This window comes from Cheilinus undulatus, linkage group 15 (genome assembly GCF_018320785.1).
Source record: "Cheilinus undulatus linkage group 15, ASM1832078v1, whole genome shotgun sequence".
In the NCBI taxonomy this organism is placed as follows: domain Eukaryota; kingdom Metazoa; phylum Chordata; class Actinopteri; order Labriformes; family Labridae; genus Cheilinus; species Cheilinus undulatus.
Window position 1 is genome coordinate 38500658 of NC_054879.1, and position 21765 is coordinate 38522422.

A 21765-nucleotide genomic window follows, 5' to 3' on the forward strand; every position below is an offset into this window, starting at 1 on the left:
ATTTGCCCATAAACCAAAAACTCAGTCAGACACTGTCTAGACAACAACAAACACCAGATGGCCCAAAATCTCTTACATACAAGAATTTTGGACTCTGCCTTAATGCTGTTTTTAACCTCTGCCAGGGAAAAGCAGATATTAAAGGTCACACATTATGCAAAAAACAGTTTTTCAGGCTTTTCTAACAAAAATATGTGCCCCTGGCCTGTCCACAATCCCCCCAAGAATCAGAACCCACTTAGATAACTGATTTTCTAGCCTACCTTTAGTCTCCTTAGATCTTTAGACATCAGCCTCTGGGCAGTCCCTTGTTCCTTGTTGTTGGTATTAAATTGAGTATTATTCATTTTTATTGTTATTGTTAAAATTGTTTGAACCACCTCACCTGGTGCAATCACCCATTCCCATGGCTTTTCTTATCCCTGCTATGCAGATAATACAGAGTTTTTCCTATCCTTTTCACCAGAAGACACAATTGCCTCAGCTCAGATCTCATTCTGCCTTGTTGATATTTCTATATGGATGAAGGAACATCACCCTCTGCTCAATCCGTCCATGACCAAGCTTATTATCATCCCAGCCAATCCCACCATACACCCACATATCAATATGACTCATGTCCACTAAGTCTGCCTGGAATCTGGGTGTCATGATTGATGACTTGTAAACCTTCAAGGTTCATGAGGCCTCAACTGCTTGGTCTTGCCGGTTTCCCCACTATAAAATCAAGAGGATCAGACCCTATCTGACAGCATGCAACACAGTTCCTGGTACATTCAGACCTCTACATTTGATCCAGAATGCAGCATCTCTCTCCACTTGCTTCCAGTAGCAACTTGTATCAAATTCAAAACTCTAATTATTACTTTCAAAGCAGTAACTAAAAAACTGTTCAGTGAAAGTTTTCATGACAACAGCAGGTGGCAGCAGTATGTTGAGAAGTGCAGCCTGGGTCAACAGACTGTCATGTTGTATTTTAATTGATCTTTGGCGCCACACTCCCCAGAAGAAGCTTCTTTGTATAAAAAAAAACAGCTGACGACTGAGTGGAAAATACATTTTTGTGTTGTGAATTGCTGTGACTGGTTTGCACTAACTAAAAGTCTCCATCAAGGCTCTAAAGGTAACGTGGATCTTGTTGCTGCAGACATTCGTCAGTGCAATAATGAATTAACCTCATGCAGTGTTCACATTTGTTTTGCCTGCTGTTGGTGGAGTTTTCTTGTCACCTTTGTCCCATCCAAAGGACAGCAGTGTAATAATAAGCCTTTTATAGCCAGGTAACTTTCCCATAGTTAGCAGCCATGGCAACCATAAACCTGCAAACTAGACTACACCCCAGATTATCCTGAACTTTGTGAACTTGATGCATGTTATTCTGTATATAAAGCTCTCTCTCTCCTCAGTACAAGAGTTTTTGGATCTAATTTGCAAAATAAGTGCTTTGCAATGGGACACTGAGGTGAAACTTTAACCTATAATGACTTAAAAGTGCAAATCTTGGAGCTGCTTCTTAGAAAATAAGTAATCTAGAACATGATCAAACTAAATCAGCTACTAGTGTTTATTAAAGCTTGTATTTCAGAAATTTTTTTATTAAATATGATACTGATGGGTGCAAATGAATGGAAGTACTTAGTGCCAAACACATGGGACATCTGTATGAACACTGCTCTTGTGTCACCATCACTTTTTAACAGGATGATGTCGCAAGGCACAATCCAACCTATAAAACAAACTGATAATTTCTCTTAGTTATGTAATCTTTTAGGACATCTCTTAAAACTTTCAAAATAAAATCTGATTAAACTTCCAGTTAGGGTTGAGGTAAGAGTTAAGGTAAGGATTAGGCTACAAAAAGTTACCAAACTTGATAACTTGAGGAAGCAGAGTAAACAGTCTGCTTATAAAAAAAAATAGCTCATCGATAAAAACACTCTAGCACAGCTAATGTAGCTAAGGCTCAAGCTAATGAAGCTGTGGAAGATACAAAGATAGCGTAGCAAAGATACCTAAGCAAGGTAATGTGGCTACAAAACTAACGAAGCTAAATCTAAAGCTGAGACTCAGAAGCTAGGTAATGTAGCTACAAGACTAATGTTGCTCAATCTAAAGCTAACAAAGCTACATAAGCTATGTAGGCAATGTAGCTACACAACTATAGTAGCAAAATCTAAATGTAATGAAAATACATCAGCTATGTAGGTACTGCAGCTATACAACTAATGTGATGTAATCTAATGCTAACAAAGCTACATAAGCTATGTCAGTACTGTAGCTACAAAACTATCATAGCTAAATCTAAAGCTAATGGGAATCAGAAGCTAGGCAATGTAACTAAAAAACTAATGTTGCTCAATCTAAAGCATACAAAGCTACTTAAGGTATGTAGGTAATGCAGGTAACGTAGCTACACAACTAATGTGATGTAATCTAATGTTAACAAGGCTACATGAGCTATGTCAGTACTGTAGCTACAAAACTATCATAGCTAAATCTAAAGCTAATGGGAATCAGAAGCTAGGCAATGTAACTAAAAAACTAATGTTGCTCAATCTAAAGATAACAAAGCTACATTAGCTATGTAGGTAATGTTGCTACACAACTAATGTAACTATATCTAAAGCTAACAAAGATGCGTAAGCTAGGCTATATAACTACGAACTAATGTTGCTCAATCTAACCCCCCTAAAGCAAACAAAGCCATGTAAGCTATGTAGGTAATGTAGCTATAAAACTAATGTAGCTAAATGTAAAGTTGAAAAAATGAGCTATGTAGGTGATGTAGCTACACAACTAACGTGATTAATCTAAAGCTAACAAAGCTACATGAGCCATGTAGGTAACGTCACTACACAATTTATGTGGTTAAAGCTAAAGCAAATGAAGCTACATTAGTTAATGCTATGTTTGCTATAGCTAGCCCTGTTCCAGAAGTAGTTTTGCGAACAGTGTCTTGTTGTCCATGCAGTTATATCTGCAGTTTATTTGGACACAGAAAAAAGAATAAAATCTCTTGCATTCCAGTACAAGCCTACAAGGCTTTCAGTGCTCTGGCCTTAAAAGTTGGGTTGTAGTTAATCATACTGGTTGTAGACTGTTTGAATAGATCAGTACATTTTGCCTCATATGATATTTGATACCCATTTTATTTTTTCTTATTCAGCAAACCAAGTCTGATCAGAGTAACTGAGATTTATGTAAATGAGTGTTTGTGATGCAACTGAAGCAGTGCTGACTGAGATGTACCTGCTGCGATATTTCCTGACATTGCTGGTTTCTTCCCCTCCCTCTGAGGACAATCCACACAGGGCCATGGCCTCTCTCAAGACATTCTTGACACGAGACACTGTTAAATAACTCAGCCTTTAAGCTCACCTTTAGCCTGTCAAAGTCCCTGCACAGAGAGAAAGAGGGTGGGGGGAGAAGGTTGAAGATTCAATAGATAACCACTACGCAGTGACAGGTGAGCTCCTCCTTTGGTCTGGGACACTGAGCAGAGAAGAGCTGGTGAGTTTCATTTCTGAACACTTTTTATTTACCTTTTTAAACTTTTGTATGTTTAACTAGAGATTTATTATTATTATATGACATAAATCTTTTTAACTTAGACAGCAAATATATATATGCAACAAAAAATCAGACTGCTCTAAAAATTCAACATTTTTAGCATAACACCCAGGAGGGGCTGCTGGTCAAGGTTAGGGTCATGGTGGAAGGTTTTGATGGTCAAGTCTGCCGATTTTTTTTTTTTTTAATTACTATACAATGCTACATTTTAGGCCTCTTGAAATTGAATAGGCATTACATTGGTTCCTTTAAAGTGTCAACAAAAGTCACAATTGCTTGGAAAACCCATTAAAATGCAGAAATATGAGTTTAATTGTTGAGAGGTGAGCTTTGTTGAATTTGTAATTGTGTCAACTCTTCTCAAGATGCTTAGTTTAACTTTAATGTTAGAACACCATAATTGCCCACATGAGTGCCTCCTTGGAAATACACATTATGCTGCCAGACTCTTAAAATCCCCAAACTCTATTAAAAGTTATAATAGAGTTTCTGAAGTTCATAAAAATGAACTTCATAGTTCATAGTTTTGTTTTTTTACTTCTGTGATTCTCATTGTCCCAGAGCCGGTGCAAAGTGCATGTGTCTGTCCACAAAACCTTAAATTGCTCCATCAAAGGCACATCTGGTCAAATATGATAGGCCAACCAATCCAGAGGCTCTATCAATCATCTGAAATAAAAACATGCTGACAGCTATGTCTTTGACCCAAACCATGCTCTGAAAGGTGAATCTGAACTATTAAGCCTGTAGCCAGGTTGGTTTGGAGGGTTCAAACTATATAAATGTGTCCCCCTTTAAAATAACTCCAATTGATTCTAAACTCTTTAAAAAAGACTAAATCCTTTTTTAAAAGCATCACTGCTGTGGTTTTCCTTCCATCAATGCTTGTGTGAAGAACTTGCACGTGGCACAACTTGCATATCTGCATTACAAATTGTACAACAGAGCCATGTGCAGGGCTATTTTCTTAATCCCAATCCACCTGCTCCTGCTGGGTTTTTGACTATTACCTCCTGTTACTAAAATTTGTGTCATCCTGTCAGTGCATTTTTTTTACTGCCTGCAGAAATGGTTAAACTGCCCACTCCTGATCACACTGAAGCACTCTTTTATAGACCGGTTTGTTCTAAAATTGATGTAGCTTAAGCTTAAGCGCTGTCAACGTATGCTGAAAGCCTCTGGATATTTTGGTGTTTGAAAATTGTCAAATGCATCAATTATCTTTTATATGTTGTCTTTAATTTGCATGTTGTAAATAGAGTGATGCAGACTTTGTCAGATCAGATTAACATCAGGAAGTATATGTAAAAGGTACTACATTTTTAACCTCGAAAACAAACTTTAAAAATAAGTTTAGAAACAAAATCTTCCAAAATCCAGATCTTAAAAGGCAGTAACTTTTAAAAAGTAAAAACCTTAATTGTCTGAAAGCTCAGGACCCATGGAAACAAGTATTTTTTAGGAAAAAGTAACGGGTGAATTTGTTGTCTCATACCAACAAACGTACGGAAAATACACTTTAACAAGACAGTAACAGTGACTGATATTCTTCACACTCAAAGTCCAGGCTGTAATTTATGAGAGTCGTCCCCTCAGTCAGCTGTGCCTCCATTAACCATTAACTGATAGCAGAGCTCTGATATGAAAGATTAACTTTCCATCTGAAGCAATCAGCACTTTAATGGTTCCTCAGGTTGTGATTACATGTATAAAGAATGATCATAGTGACATGAGGAGGGGCAGGGGACACTGGTCTGCATCTTCACTTAAGTCATTTCTATTCAATTTTAATGGTTTTTATATCACATTAACCAATCTCACCCTCTGTTTCTCATCAGGACATGGCTGGGTACAAGCCAAAGGTGATTTCTCTAACCAAGAGGCCGGGTCAGACTTTTGGCTTCTACTTAAGGGTGGAGCATGGGGAGGATGGTCACCTCATCCGCTGCCTGGAAATGGGAGGTCCGGCTGAGATGGCAGGCATGAAAGATGGGGACCGCATCCTGAGAGTTGGGGGAACATTTGTGGATGGACTGGCCCATTCAGAGGTATAATGCATGTGGAATTACCTCAGTGTTTATATTCAATTTACAAGACTGATATTGAGGCCAGAAAATGGCAAACCATAATTACCAGCAGACTCTAATAAATTTAATGTTAATACATCAACAAATTATAGGGGAGTTAACGAGAAATCAATATGAAAGTTCAGTTTTCATGAGTGAAGGTAAAGTGGATCGTTAGATTGATAGCTGGATTGATGCAGCAACAGCTGTCATGTAGACGTACTGAACCATCATGGTGAAAAGGGAGCTGGGCTAAAAGGCAACGCTTTCTATTTATCAGTTCCAGCCCTCACTTATGGTCATGAGCTTTTTTATAGCGATTGAAAGAATGAGATTGCAGATTGGAGTGTCTGAAAGAAGTTTCCTCTAAAGGGAAGCTGGGCTCAGTCTTTGGGTGAGAGCTTGGAGTAGAGCCGCTGCTCCCTCACATTAAAAGGAGCAAGCCAAGGTGGTTCGGGCATCTGATTAGGATGCCTTCTTTGGAGGACTTCCAGGCATGTCAGACTTGAAGGAGACCCAGGGGTGGAACCAGCGCTCGCTGGAGGGATTATACAGTCTATCCCTTCTGGCCGACTTCCTTCAACTCCCAATCAGTCGGTATAAAGTTAAAAAGCTCATTTGTCCTTAGGTTATCTTAGGTTAGGGAAGTTTTCACCAAAGCATTAAATTCTAACATCTTTCAAATTCCATTTGCAGTATAATCCCTTCAATTATTTATTAAATATGTCCAACTTTGCAGAAAAAAATCTTTAAGATTTCTTTCATTTTCAAGATGTCATTGCTCTATATTGATGGGAATTCCCAGACAGACATCTTGTTTAAAATCTCTCTGCTTAACCCGGGACAGGTGGTGGACATGGTGAGAAACAGCGGACCCACAGTGACGTTCACCATCTTGGATGAAGCCTCTTACAAGAAAGCCAAAGCGAAGGGAGTGAACCTGTCCGACAATCCGAGTGCACCGGTTTCCAACGGTGTCTCCAAACATGCAGAAAAACCCAAGCTGTGCTACATGGTTAAATCCAGCTCGAGCTATGGATTTTCTCTACGCACAGTCAAAGGTAAGCTGATGGTCTCACTGTTTTGCCCTGCACTTAGGTCTTATAGAGGTCTAATTTATAACCTTAGTGCCCTCAATTCAAGTGTACTCCAGAACCTTGTGTCATCAGTATTGGGTGTGGCTACAAGTGCAATGAAAGCACTCTAGATTACACATAATCAGCCACACCTAAGGAAAAACAGACTTTTGACCAGAAAGAGCAGGAAAACATTGTTTCCTAGCCTGGTCTTAAATGACTCTTCAGTACCAGTTTACTAGAATTTACAGCAGCTGACCTGCAGGACTGCTTTGAGATACTTTTACTGATTACTGACATGGACAGATGAACATAAAAATTAGATGCTGGGGTGCCCCCTTTTAACACAGCAGGATCTTGTTTCATTCTACTGCTCATAAATAACTTTGACAAGCCCATCTAATGAGAGAAGCCTCTTACAATGCTACTCATTAAGAAAACAGCCCACGTGGCGAGAAAAAGACAGAACACATCTGCCAAAATGCCCCCTTATGAAATCTATCTGCATAATTTAGCCTTATCCCTTTAATCTAAGCCCTGTTTATGAGTGCTTTAACATTATGGCCATAGATGCTGTCCCTCAAGTCCTGCTTATTTTTCATGTCTCAGTTTGCTCATTAGACTGTGTAAACACTGATGAGCACACAGGACAGGAAGTCTTGTCTCATAAATCCATTACCACTTAACTCCATTCACCTCTCATGTTCCTGGCTGACCAGTAGTAACTGTGCTGGTGTCCAACAGGATATCTGTTATCAGGATATCTTCAGACAGTCGTTCTGAGATTAAAATTTTGTTGACTTAATTGATTGCTTGTGTATCTTTATTTTAAACCAACAAATAGCCTGCTTTCAATGGGCGAGTGTGAGAGAGAGGGAGAGAGAGGACTTGAGCTTGTATAGCTTTTTCTAGCCATCTGACTACTCAAAGCGCTTTTGCACTGCAGGTCACACCTAACCATTCAATCCACATTATACACTGACGCCACAGGTTAAACCAATCCCATTCGTACACCTCATACACATTTCCACACCACTGATGCAGTAGTAAGAGTAAATTGGAGTTAAGTGTTTCCCTGGGGTCAGATCATCATATAACTTTGGTAGCTGGGGATCAAACCTATAAGATGACATTAGAGACGATCCACTCTTCCTACTGAGCCACACACACCAATGCAACTAACACAACAGACTGTGGTCTAATGTAGCGTTAGACTGGAACATGGTCAGTGTCATTGTTTTATGCATAGCAGCTTTACAAGAAAGAGAAAGTCCCTTAAGCTTAGTTATGATTGCATACAAATGAATAAACAAATCATCTTATACCAAAAGGCTGTCGCTTTTCTTGTTTATCTTCAAATTAGCTTCATTAGCATGTAAGCTTACAAGCTGATCTTAACTAGCATGGAGTAAATTATCCTCTTAAATGTAGCTGACCATAGCCTCTAGACGCTGTAGCAAGATTTAAATACACAAACAAAACAAGGCTGTAGATGCTAGCAGAGTCACATCTGTGCAAAATCCACTACTACTATTGCACCTCAGGTCTGCCCACAGAGTTGGCTGGGCCCCTGACAAACCCAGTGGGCCCTCCACAGTGCAGATTTACTCAAAGTATTAATGCATGAATGTTTATGCTAGCATGCATCCTAGCTAACAGTTGCATCATTTTTGAGCTAAAAAGACTGTATTATTGGTGCTGACGCTGAAATCATTTAATCATGTCACTTTTAAACCTCTTTATCCACTCATTTGTGGCACTTTTATATTCAATTTTTCATAAATTTTGCACAATTTCTATCCATTTTATCATCTTTTTTACTCATTTTGAACCCTTTTCATCCCCAGTGTTACTTTTATCAACCAAAACTAAGAATGTTCGTCAACACTTTTTTTTTTCCATGACAAAAACTGGACTAAAACTAGCCAAAGATAATTTCATGATGACTACAACTGACTAAAAGTAAGTTAAGTTTTCATCAAGATGACTAAAACTAGACTTAAATGTAATTTATTTGATATTTCTCCACTGTGGGTAAATCTATCAAAAAACAATGCATCTGTAGCTATTCTGCCTCTTAGCATTAGAAAGCAGGGACCCCAGGTTTGGTAGGGTGCATAGAACACACAACCATGATTTGGTACCAGATTGGGCAAGAGAATAAATGCTTGGACTAAAAGTAAAGACTCAGAGGTGAGGACTTTTTATGGACTAAAACTAGACTAAAATGTTTTTGAGTTTTTGTCGACTAAAACTAGACTAAAACTAAAAAGGATAGAAATGACTAAAATGTGACATAAAGTAAAAGACATGTGATCAAAAGACTAAAACTAAAATTAAAATAGCTGTAATAGTTAACACTGTTCATCACCCATTTTTCTACTTAAAACACATTTTTGCCACTTAACCAATTTTTTTGCTATTTCTAAAATCCCATCTCACTACCTTTTTCAACATTTTTGCCACTTTGAACTATTTTTAAAACTCTTTCCACTAGTTTTTCTGTCAATTTTTGCCACTTTCTGCCTCTTTTTGCCTCTGTGAAGACATTTTTGCATTTTTTACCTCGCTTTAATTCTGTTCAAAGAAAAAGTGTTTACATTTTAATAAAAGCTATATGCTACAGCATAAATTAATAGAAAAATATGTGTTGCTTGATAAGAATGGTTATTTTTCATATCAAAAGTTTACAATGGACCATGATTTTGCTCACCTCCATGCCCCCCAGTCAGTTGGACCCCAGAAAGCTCTCCATTTCCCCCCTTGTGGGCAGCCTTGCCTTGTCAGGTGACATGGTTCTTTGGTTTCTTGCATCTTTTTTTAGCTTTGCACCCTTTTTGTCTGAAAAAGAAAGAGGTGGATGCACAACAGTGTTTTACAGTGCAGTTGAACTCAGAAACCGTCAGTGGACACCAAAGTAGTGGAATTCTTAAACCCCTACTCAGTAGCACTATTATCATTATATTATCATTAGCAGACTGTAAGGAGTTGTCTAAGACGGAGCGAAGACATTTTGATGCTTAAATACTCTCCCTTTTTCATGTCTTCTATTACGTCTTCTCTAGGTGAGAAGGGTTTGTTTATGACAGAGGTGGTCCCAGGAAGCGTGGCTCACAAGGCCGGAGTCAGAGTCAACGACCGTCTCCTGGAAATCAACGGGGAAAATGTAGAAAGCTTGACACACGAACAGGCAGTGGACAAGATTAAACTGTGTGGAAACTGCATCATGTTCCTGCTAGTGGATGAAGACACAGACAAGTATTTCCAGAACAAGCGTATGAAGATGGGGGCATGGTTGGCCACAACCAGGTATCTCCCTCAAACGCCACGCAAAATCGTCATGACCAAGGGGTCTGATGGTTATGGCTTCCTGCTCAGAAAAGAACCCCACCAAAAAGGCAAGGCCAGACACAATATTCAATCACTGGCATTTTAACAGCTTTAGTTGAGACTGTTTTTACAGTGTGATCATTTAATGAACACAGGGCACTACATCAAGGACATAGACAGATGCAGCCCAGCTGAAGCAGCAGGGCTGAAGGAAATGGACAGAATCATAGCTGTGGACGGCAAGGAAGTGGAAAACTGCACCCATGATGAGGTTGTAAACCAGATCAAGCAGAGTGGCAATGAATGCTGCCTGCTGGTGGTGGACAAAGAAACAGACCACATGTACAAGCTGGTGAGTCAACATTTGCTGTCAAACCTTGACAAAGGCAGAAGACAAACAATAGGATGACATTGTGTTGTCTCTCACAGGGCAAAGCATCTCCAATGCTCTTCTTGGAGGAGTTGCATGATTCCAACTCACCACCCAGCTACACAGAGGCCATCAAGTCACCTGCCCCAGTCCAACCATCCGCACCTGTTCGGGACAGAGAAGAGGAGCTCAAGCCCAAACTGTGTAAGATGGAGAAAACTGCTGTCGGCTACGGCTTTCACCTAAACGGCATCCAGGGCGTGTGTGGACAGTATATCAAGGAGGTAAGAGTTACCAGAATCTGCAGAATTAAATCAACAGCATTTCAACTCCAAGTCTTAATAAGACATACTTTGTTTCAGGTGGTAAGAGGTGGGGCCGCGGACAGGGCAGGTATGGAGGATGACGACATTGTGGTGGAGGTAAACGGAGTAAATGTGGAGCAGAGCAGCCATGACGAGGTGGTGGAAATAATCCACAGCAGTGGAGACTCTCTGGAGATGTTGGTGGCCAAAAAGAGCGTCTACGACCAACTCAAAGCCAGAGGAGTGACCATCAATCGGCTGCTGCTGGGAGAAACATCATACGCACAGGTTCACAAGGCAGACACCCCAGAGGCCAGCACAGAGGAGAGACACGAGGAGGAGGCCAGACCTGAAACCCCCACTGAACCAGCCAGAGAGAGGGTGAGTAAATAAAGATAAAATTTAACTGACATGATGGTTAAATGCCTAATTTTTCTGTATTATCAGGACAACATGAGCATTTTAAGGTTTTACCTCTAGCAAAGATTTCCAGAAGAGGCCAATTGGAAAACATTCTTTATAGCTGATTTAGAATTAATGTCATAGCGAAGTTTTCAGTGCTATGTCAGAGAATCAATTGAGGAGACAAGGACAACTTATGAAAAAGGTTTGACAATGAAATGTAAAACAGTAATGGTAAATCTTTTACCCATTTAGACCTCAGGCTGACTAAAAACACCCTTTAAAACCAAAGTTTGATTTGAAAACAACCTCCAAAATCTGAGGGTTTTCTGAAAAACTGCACAGGATTTCAACATCTACTCGAATCTTAATTTCTCAATCTCTGTAGTAGGTAGAGATCTGGAATTTAAAAACCTAAGGGTTTAAAAAGCTCAAACTACTGGCTTTAATTGTGAAGAATTCCTAACCTTGCAAATCAGAGGTATTGGCCAGATTTAATGTCTGTCATAAATGCCCCCCCAAAAAACTTTTGGGGCTACAGAGGCAGAAATCAAAATGTTCTTATCACATCTGCCTGCTAGTGTGTACAGTATATTAGCCTATTACATTGCAGTTCATCAGTCATGTCTTATGCCGACATTGCATGAGGTCTTCAAGGTAGAAGCCCACCAGAATCTCATCCAGTCTTAAAAGTATAAATACGTGAATGATGCATCTGCTCTAAATGGGTTTAAAAAGGTTGCTTGTTAGATGTATGCTGCTGATTAAATTGGGAACTTAACTCCCTCCTAAGGATCAAGTCTTATGTGATTCCTATATGTTCCTTCAGTTCCATCATCAGCAGACAACCATTATATTCTTAGCCCCTCGTTTATAAGAAAATATTTTCAATACAACAGCATTCCCATCTACCCCAGCTTTACTGACATTATTTTTGATGTTAGCATGATGTTATTTTAGTTATCTGAAGCACTACTTGCAGAAGTAGAGTGACAGATATACAAGTATGGCTTTGAATCCTTAAATGCACAGGATGCAAATTCCACCACCAGGAGGCTCTCCATAAAAACAGTAACTAACCCTACCCAAGTATGATGAATAGAGAGCGCTGCTCAGCTCAGCCAATCTCCACTGTTAACTTGTTTTGAATTTAGGACTCTGTTGAATAAAATGGCACTTCATTTGGTGTAGTGCTAAATTTCATATAATGATGAGGGAGAAAAGATGTTAAATGTGGCCTTCTGGGTTTATGCTCTAAAGCAGTGCTTCCTAAACTGTGGGCCAGGGCCCACTGGTCAGCCTGTAGGTGGGCCGTAAGAGGTTATTTACCATAACTAAAAATCACAGAAATTAACAAATATTATCATAAAATATTTGATTCTATGCTTTTATTAAGTCTCAACAGGACACAGCTGGAAGTCAGTGTCACGATTTAACTGGTGTTGGATTAACTAGTGACAATGCATTAAACATTCTACTGTACCACTTGCTTCCTGATTTTAGGAATTTATCAGTGTCTTTGAAGACAGTAATGATACTTGCCAGGCCACAAACTTTCTTTTTAAATTTTTATCTAAACATACTTTAGGTGACTTTGCAGCTGCCTGATTAAAACAAAATAAATGGCAGTGGCTCATTTATTACACTTTGTGACCCTTCACACACTTTCAGAGTAATGCTAATCCATCTGAAAACAAAATATTGCATTGAAATTCTTTGATTATAAAACAAAAATATGAAAGAAAAAATGGGGTAAATATTTAAGTCAAATGTCATGGTTGTATTAGAGTTTTTTGGTGGTTCCCAGAAAATTTTCAGGTCTTAAATTGGGCAGCACCATACTGAAGTTTGGGAAAGGCTGCTCTAAAGCATTGTGGGATCACTCACAGAGCAAACCAGGAAAATACATTCCAAGAACTTCAGTGTGAAAACAAGACGCTAGTTTACTGTTGAGTGAAGACAGTGCATGGAGTGCAGTTTTTATTGAACAGTCCTCAATTCAAAACAAGAAGTAAGCTGGTGTAGGTGGGTATGGGGTTGAGCCTGGGCAACCGATGGCAGAAATTAATTGTGGTCCATCCAAAGTGACCAGCAAAGAACATAAATGAGATGTAGCAATACAAAAGCAGCCTTCAGTAGAAATTCCAGTATCAGTGCATCATGTAACATCCAGCATTTCCTTTGAAAAAATAAACAAGTTGTGTCTGTAACAGCAGCTCCTTCATGACAGCCACCGTTAAAGCAGACGCTCTTTTAAAACCATTTCTTAGTCCCTGTTTCTTCATCTGAGAGCTGACATAAAATATTGCTTTTAGTCTAAAATATTTTATATTTTCTTTTTCAGACCTCGTCTTCAGCTTCATCTGCATCACAAGACAGTATTGATGAGAGATTCTAAGAAGCCACCAAATAACTCCAGTTGTGATTTCACCTTTGTCATTCTAAATGTTAATCCACTGTTTGTTTGTTTGTTTGTTTGTTTTTTGTTTATAACAATCAGCTTATCATACAGCCGATTACTATCACAGGAGAAAAGAGACAACACGAAAGATAGATAGCAATGACTTCAGCTGAATGGTTGAATGTATAAAAGGGCTTTGAGTGTAGCATCAGCCTAAATTTTCATCTTCTATTAATGCCGACGGTTGATTTAACCTTAAGTACGATGTGCTTGAATGATCATCGTGATCTACCCAAACCTGAGAAGACCATCTCTCCTGTAATATTCTAAAACCTACAGAAGCTAATGCCAACATGCTGCTAGTAGATTCATTGCTCTTTCTTCTATATGCAAGATTTACTGCCTTTATTTAATATTCTAGAAATTAAGCCTTTTTGTTCTTATTTCTGGTATAAATGATAACATTCATAAACACAAATAAACAAACACGTTCCATTTGAAACAAGCTTTTTTTGTGTGTATTTGTTCTCATTTTCATTACACATGATTTTAATAAGTGGTCGTCAAAATAAAGACCATTACTTTTCAATTTACCCTTCATAAAGTCTATTTAAACATAAGCAGAACAGAAGTAGGGGTGTGCTTTGAACAGTACAGCTCCAGTGTGTTTGGACCGAGGAAGTAAAACAATTCAGAACAAAGTAGGGGAATTTTAAGAGCACAAGATCTTTTCTTGTATTTGTGGGTAAGTCATGATGCCCATTATTGTTCTGTAAATACTTGCCTTTGAAGGCTTATTCATTTGCTCTGATAGTTCCCCATTACCTTAAACTAACAATCAGCTGTTCCTGATTCAGGAACAAGCAGTCCGGATAATTAAGTCCAACACTTAAAAAAGAAAAACACTTCTGGATATATCAAAATACCAGATTCAAAGTCCCTCCAGGAATCAGCGGTCATATCCAGGGAGAGATGGCTGAGATCAGAGGGCCATGTGTTTCTCTGGTGCCTGCTTATGTGCCAGATAAAGAAACAGGATGCTTGACAGTGCGCTGACCAGGAAAATGACATCGAACCACCGGTGGTAGAAGTTGAACTGCAGCTCTCCCAGAACCTCTGTCACGATGGAACGGTACTCCAACGGCATGCTCATACGCATCAGCAGCACAGATGATACAAAATACATCCCCTGAAAAACAGAGATGAAGAGCTGAGATTTATCTCTCTTTTAAAGGTTATGTTGAGTTTTTTACTTCAATTTACTGATATCTACTTGTGCATACACAACAGTGTTATGCATATTAAACTTGATTTTTAGATGGCCAAAAGGGGTAAAGAAAAAATGGAAGTAGACAAAATGAACATAAGACAGCAATAAAACAACGGTGTTTGCACATGTCTGTGTCAAAAAAAGGAGTGTACAAATCCAGCATATTCAAATTTATGCTAGTCCATGTGTATTTCTTAATCTATTTCTTCCATTTGCCTGTAGCTGTTTCTCTCAGTCTTTTTCCACGGCACAAATCTCTCTCACACCGACAGTTGTAGAGTAGAAAGGCAGGACTTTAGAAGTTTACTGTTACTACTTTTGTGCTTGTTATCAAAAATATACATCGGTTATAACAATTAAACAATCATTCATACTTTCAAGGTTGTATGCTTTAGAAATGGCATAGCCCAGAATTTTCTACATCTGCATTCCTAAAAGATGTACGTATGGTTTGTTTCTTTCCCACAACTGCCAGTTGTGAATTATTAAGCTTGTTTACTCTTAATGTTTTTATCGAATTCATTTATTTCAAGAAATTTAGGGGCTTTTAGCCTTTATTAAAACAGGACAAGACAGTGGATAGGAAGGGAGAAAGAGGGTAGGGAAGGACATTTGTGAAAGGAGCTACAGGTCAGATTAAATGCTTGGAAGACTAGCTTTCATACACAGGGCAACAACTGTTAGGCCATCTGTGCCAAATTTTTTGTTTTATGAAGTTTGAGAGTGAAATGTTTCTTGTTAAATCCTGGTAGGAAGCCTGGGAAAAATTATTATTACTCATATTATTACTTCAATATACTTTTTAAAAAAAACAAAGCAACTCACCATGATCTGAGCAAGGACAAGCACGATGACATTGGAGGACTTGCTGCTTGATATGGCGTAGAAGAACTAAAATGTACAAATAAAGCATTAAATTGGGTTGAACATGTACAACATGGGTGTATTAACCTCATGTTTTAGCTATTTAGGCATAGCTTTACCTTAGTGAGGGTGATGAGCAAGCCACGAATAGATGTAACGATTATTATTCCCACCAAGATGAAAGAGATGTGCTGAGACCAAAACTTAACCTAACATGGTGAGATAGAGGACAAAAGAAGTGGTTGAAAAATAATAATAATAAACACCAACAGAGAGGACAAAAGAGGACAACTCCCAGTCTGCATTCATCATTCAGTCTGATTTAAACATAATGCTATGCTCATGAGCTTATGCTGTGCAAAATCCTTCATTTAATCATCTACGTGGGAAAAGATTTAAAGTGATCATTATCTGGTTCACTGCAGGGAAAGCAGCACAGAGAGAAGATAATGGTGCAGATAATTATCTTTACAGGAGGCCACACAGTGTGACATGTGACTTTTTTTATGCAGGTGTGTGCATGTGTGTGAGTGTGTCTTACATCAAACTGGATGCCCAAGTAGTTCACTGTAATTTCAATACCCCTCGTCACCGGATCAGTCTTTCCAACACGATCAAACACGATGTTTATAGTTGCCTGTGATAGACAAAATAGGGGTTTGAAGGTAATTCAAACGCACGTTGTGACTACTCAAAAAGCAGCTAGTTGTGATTACATAACTGGGCTGAAGCACTTATAGTACCTACATAGGAGTGGGAGGGAAAGAAACAGCCATTCTAAAACTATAAACATCTCACCATGAAGATTTTCCAAACACAATAGATGGAGAAGAAGTAGCCAAGAAAGTTGAAGTATTTCCCCTGGAATGTCTTTGAGTACTCGATTCGCTCCTAAAGATAAAAGAAGGTGGGTATTAAGGGTGGGTTCTGGGTTACTTGAGTTCTTCCAGTGTTTGGCTTGATTTTTGTGTTTAAAAAGGTAAAATGGTTCAAAATGCCATATATAATAAAATTGCTATAAGCCCATTGAGGAGAAAGAACTTAGGTGTATAGATTAGACATCTTTTCTTTACCCACACCAATGCAGTTTCATTTTAACTGTTTCAGTAATCTTTAACTAACTCTGACCACCCACAGCATGAGCTGTGCATTTAAAAATCTACTTCAGGACAACTAGGAAACATACTGAACACAGACATTAAGTATAGCAACTGAAATGAAACACAAACAAGCACGTGTATCTGTACCTGGGTAAACGTGATAAAACTCCAAACTGATAACAGCAACTATTTTGGAGCGAAGGCTGGCCTTTGTTAACCGATTCTAAATAGCTGAGTGGGTCCTTTGCAGTCAAAGAAACTGCACCACCAATAAAACTAAACCTGAGCCTTTTCAGGAGTCATAAAACAGATGGATTTTCCAGTTATTCAAATTTAAAGGCATACAGCAGATAAAGTTAACTCTGACTTGTAGGGACAATTTTTTGGGCTACTTGAGAGCAGCAGAAACAAGTTTAAAACAGCATGATTGTTGAAGCTGATATAGCGAAAACTGACCAGTCAGATGCTTATTCATACATTCACCATGATGAAAGTGGGGCATATCATGCTTGGCCTGTGTGTCTGAAAGTGTGCACACATTACCTTGGTGGCTTGTAGGTCTACAGTCTCCAGAAAGAGTTGTCGACTCAGTTCCTCCAATGCATCGACTTCCTGCTGGATCAGAGAGAGGTCTGACAGGAAGAAGTTAGGGCTGACTTCTACTTTATGGCTGTAGACAATTACTGCATGTACATATGTGAAAAACTCATTTTAGGCTATCATGCAAGTGTTAAGGATACTTTCACTGCCTGTTTGTGTGGAGGTAACACTTTTGATCATTCCCCAGAATCCTGTCTGTTTGTTCTGGTCCTCTCCACGCTGGTACATCTGCCTCCGTGTCATGGCAATTCTACACAAGAAACAGAATATTGAAGCTAGATCATTTCTTGCATTATTTGGATTTGATTTATGTTCATGTTTTGCTAACCGTTTCTTTTTGCTGACAATCATGTCCATAGTCTGGAGCAGCCGCCTCTCCAGAGCAAGGATGTCTGCGTCTGTTACATTTCTGTAAAATATAAAGCAGAAGCCTTTAAAACAGCATGTTTCACACAAGCAGGATTCTGATTTAGTATAGTAATGTCTGAGGGTAAGCAAACCCACTGCGTAGCTTACCTGAGGAAATAAGACATGTACGTGTAGGGACAGTTGACTGCACCAAAGCCAGACAACAGGGCCATGAGCGTGACACCGATCACACCAACTCGACTGATAAGCTGCTCAATTGACAGAATGCCTTAACAAAAAACAACAGGGCAACTTGACTTCACTTAACTGTAGACACTTGTTGCAGACTATTATATTATGAGTAAAAAAGATATCTAAGTTCTTATATTAGACACAGTGGTGTCCGGAGATGCATGCACACTCACCATGTTTTGGACTTAAAATTGGGAATGGGTCCCCCAACTTCCAAAAGAAATACATGAAGGTAAACCAAACCATACAAGCAAACAGAAGCCTCTGTCTATGCACTGCAAAGGCACAAGGCAAATAGCTTTTACTAACATGAAAACATCTTTAAAGGTGCATCATTCCCTTCAAGTTAAAGTATTGATTTTAAATTAAAAGCTCATCAGTTTTACTCACGCAGACGAATGTTGCTGACAACAAAATAACCGATGTAGAAAGGCACCACAAAGATTAGAACCAGCAGTATCACATATAAATTCAGCTTCCAGTGGAAATACCTAGAACTGGGTTAAAGACATTGAGGAATAAGCAATAAGCCAAAGGATAAACACAATTTAATTCAACAGAAAATGTACTTACCTACTACTTAAGGCACCTAGTATCTCAAAGATGATAAGCTCAAACATGGTGCATGAAAAGGCAAATGTGACAGAGAAAACTACCTGGACAACATACTGTCGTACCTGTAAACAAACAAAGGAATACAAAAGAAGGTTTGTACAGTGGATCTTCTGTGTTTGGTGAAGTTCTGAGGGCTAAATCAGATTCAATCCAAAGCTTGAGCCATCAGTCTCCAAATCCTTCTCACTGATTACTTGTAAAGAAATATTTGACATAATACTGTACCTCATAATCTTTAAACAGTTGCCGCATGAAGAATAACCAGCCAAATCCAAAAAACAGCACCTGTTTAATAAAAAGTTAAGAAGACGGGGATAAGTATGTCAGTTAATACCATGTCTGAAAAGGCTTCAACAATAACACATTGTTTCATTAAAAAGAATATCTTTATTTACTGTAGCATGATACAAAAAAGCTTTACATCATTAAGGATGAACAATTAATGGCATGATATTGGTTTATCCTCAATCTAAATTGTACACTTTAAGGACTGAAAATTTGGGTCTGAACTACATTTAAATATCTGTATCAGTATTGACTAAAAATAATGTGTAAATTTTGGCCTATCAGATATTGGCAAAAATCCATGCATCCTAAAAAATTATTGTGGTTCACTATTTATAATACACAATATAAGCAGAGGTAGGTTAGCTACCTACAAACTAAGGCTGTCAAAAATTTCAATACGTTTAAGTTTTAATACTACTAGAGCATATTTCCTGCTCATATTTCCCACTGATATATCAGCTGTAATAATATATAGGAATAGGTTTGTGGCATTTTAGCCACAACCAACAGACTTGCATCCGCTAAAGTCTTTGGCTGCGTTCATACTGCAGGCTTTACACCGCTTTCCACATTATCAAGCAAATGACATTTTTCTGTTTTTTTCTTAAATATTAATGCAAATGACAGCCAGAGTATTACCTGCTTAATAATGTGGAACATCTGGAACAGTGCATTTTGAGGTTTTTACTTTTTTTAAAATAATGGTTATCATTATGAAGTTTGTTTAAAAACATTTGAATTATGCTCTAATGGCTGATGACTTGAAAAAAAAAAGTTCCATTCTGATTTAAAGCTAATGAAATCCATTCTGATTTTTGCTTGTATGTGGTTTTTGTGTTTGGCTTTTCACATTACATTTTCAAAATGGCTTGTATGCAGACTACTGTGTAAACAGGTCACAGTCGTTTGATTTATCCCCCAAAATATGGGCCAGCTTGTAAATCAGACATACTATCTGACCATGACCACAATCTTGATTGGAGTCTTTAGCCTCTTCAAAATTAGCTTTAAGGCTTTTCATTTTCCTTTAGAGCTATGTCTTTCTGTGGCCATGTTTGGCCATTTTTGCAAGGTTCTTTCAAGAGTCACCTATGAGCAAAAACACAGGTTTGGGTCACTTTTAAATGCAGTGTGAAGGCAGCCATTGTCTTCTTCATCCTCATTCTTGACTTTTGTTTTAAGCTTGGAATTTTGGTGTGTTTTAGCAACTGAAATTTTAGGTCATCTCAAAAACATTTATATATCATTACTGGTATGTGAATCCGTTTAGATGAATTTGTAAATATAAGCACATTGAATACTGGCAAAAATCCAGTATAGTGCGTCCCTGATTAAAACAAAGTAGAAAATTACTTCACTTCATAAATGAGGCAGATGTGAGAGCATTGAGTCCATATGCTGCTAGTAAACTCCTCCACAGTCTAAATCATACAAATGTGGTCGCTTTTGGTTTTAAAAAGCTGACAATGTATTTGGTAGTTAAAAACAACAATCACCCAAAATGTGGTGCCTTTGACTTTTAATTTTTTTTTTTTTTTTTTTTTGGTGTTGTTGTTGTTGTTGTTTTGTTGCTGTAGTATCAAAACAGGTATCAGCATTGATTTTCAATTGCATCTTATTGAATGTTAATATTCGACTACCCTCCCACCCTTCTGTAATACCGGTTAATCTTTGTTTTGATGCGTCCTTGTTCATGTGAAGGAATAATAAAGTGATTGGTGTGAAATGTATTCATGCAATGCAAGGTTCTGTTGATTATCCATGTTTGTAACATGTGTAATTGAACCAGTAATACAGCATTATTGATTGTTGTTTAGGTTTTACTAAGGATTAAAGGGTGTTGAATGACAACATTTGTTTCAAAGTAAAATGAACTCTAAATCCAGATAAGCTGCCGTTAAGATCTAAGTGCGAAGAGTGTTGACACAGTTACCTCACTAAGGGAAATAAGTTGATGAAATGGACCTTAAAAATCAGTAAAATCAGTAGGTGTCTTTAGCTCTTTTCAACAGAAGAGCAAACATTTCTAAATTACCAAAACTTTGTCACAAAACTTTAAACAAGGCGGACTGGAGAAATTCAGTTGTAGCTCAATGCAGCCACAAAGGTATGCGCAAATCCCACACAGACCATAAAGCTTAAAAAATGCACTTAACGTACTCTTTTCAATGAAAGTGTTACACGTAGCGTTGTGTCCCCATGAGCTCGTCATTACCTGTGAGGTGAACATGATGACTGAGTCCACGAGAAACGACATGATGTTGTCTGTCAAATAGCTTTTAGTCCGTAAAAAACTGGTGCAGCATGTGTAGCAGGGTCGAGGACACCTTTAGATCATACTGATAGGCAAAAATAAACCAGGCTTCATGAGTTTTGAGCGTTTGTTATGTTGGTTTTGCGCCCATTTTTTCAGGGTTTGCAGTTCAGCTGTCAAGTTTCAACGGTCCGTGTAAGTGCGTCATCAATACGTGCGCGACAATCACACTTCCGTCTCAAACATGTGACGTCACGAAACAGCGATTTCATTAGCTTTAAAATCAGACTAATTTTACGTTTTCCCATTTTAATTCAAGTGGCTTTTTATGCTGAGGAAAACTACAAAGGCTTTATTTTCTGCTTTATATAACACGAAAAAAATATATAAAATGAAATAAATAGAAATACCTCTATTTGTTTTATTTGTAGTCAACGAATATTAAAAAGGGCTTCATAAACAGAAGGGTTTTTTTCCCAGAACTTCTGAAAAATACAAAAACTATCCTTTTTTTTCTGCTCTACAAATATTTACAACGAAAACTAAATGAGTCTATAAACGCTACTCGACGCTAGAGGGCGCTGGTAGCTCAAAATAAAGTTCTGTCTTTGCCTGCAAAGAGCCCGGCGCATCCATCCAACCTCCATCTATCCA

The 21765-nt window shown here is 38.3% G+C and overlaps 2 protein-coding genes across 2 annotated transcripts; one reads left to right on the forward strand and one right to left on the reverse strand.

Moving 5' to 3' along the window:
• The first annotated feature begins 3418 nt into the window (after window positions 1-3418).
• Window positions 3419-13874, forward strand: pdzk1 (PDZ domain containing 1). Its single transcript, XM_041807546.1, has 8 exons — window positions 3419-3510; window positions 5409-5618; window positions 6484-6697; window positions 9778-10110; window positions 10198-10394; window positions 10472-10696; window positions 10775-11098; window positions 13464-13874. Exons 2-8 carry the CDS (start codon window positions 5412-5414, stop codon window positions 13515-13517), a joined length of 1554 nt encoding a protein of 517 aa, XP_041663480.1. The 5' UTR covers window positions 3419-3510; window positions 5409-5411; the 3' UTR covers window positions 13518-13874.
• Window positions 13875-14022: 148 nt separating this feature from the next.
• On the reverse strand, window positions 14023-21311 carry si:ch73-390b10.2 (Golgi pH regulator). The gene is made up of 14 exons (XM_041807547.1): window positions 21073-21311; window positions 18795-18854; window positions 18528-18631; window positions 18345-18451; window positions 18128-18229; window positions 17871-17991; window positions 17683-17763; window positions 17495-17604; window positions 17298-17386; window positions 16453-16545; window positions 16196-16291; window positions 15774-15863; window positions 15616-15681; window positions 14023-14709 (listed from the first exon to the last, which is right to left on the reverse strand). Exons 1-14 carry the CDS (start codon window positions 21112-21114, stop codon window positions 14503-14505), a joined length of 1368 nt encoding a protein of 455 aa, XP_041663481.1. The 5' UTR covers window positions 21115-21311; the 3' UTR covers window positions 14023-14502.
• Between the last annotated feature and the right edge of the window lie 454 nt (window positions 21312-21765).

Excerpts from the sequence above, each read along its gene's own strand:
- pdzk1 (XM_041807546.1), top strand. The coding sequence starts at position 5,412 with ATGGCTGGGTACAAGCCAAAGGTGATTTCTCTAACCAAGAGGCCGGGT. Across the intron at positions 5,619-6,483 it reads ATGGACTGGCCCATTCAGAG|GTGGTGGACATGGTGAGAAA; the intron begins GTATAATGCATG and ends AACCCGGGACAG. Across the intron at positions 10,395-10,471 it reads CAGACCACATGTACAAGCTG|GGCAAAGCATCTCCAATGCT; the intron begins GTGAGTCAACAT and ends TGTCTCTCACAG.
- si:ch73-390b10.2 (XM_041807547.1), bottom strand. The coding sequence starts at position 21,114 with ATGTCGTTTCTCGTGGACTCAGTCATCATGTTCACCTCACAG. Across the intron at positions 16,546-17,297 it reads TAGACCTACAAGCCACCAAG|GAGCGAATCGAGTACTCAAA; the intron begins GTAATGTGTGCA and ends TTTTATCTTTAG. Across the intron at positions 16,292-16,452 it reads GTGTTTGGAAAATCTTCATG|GCAACTATAAACATCGTGTT; the intron begins GTGAGATGTTTA and ends TGTCTATCACAG.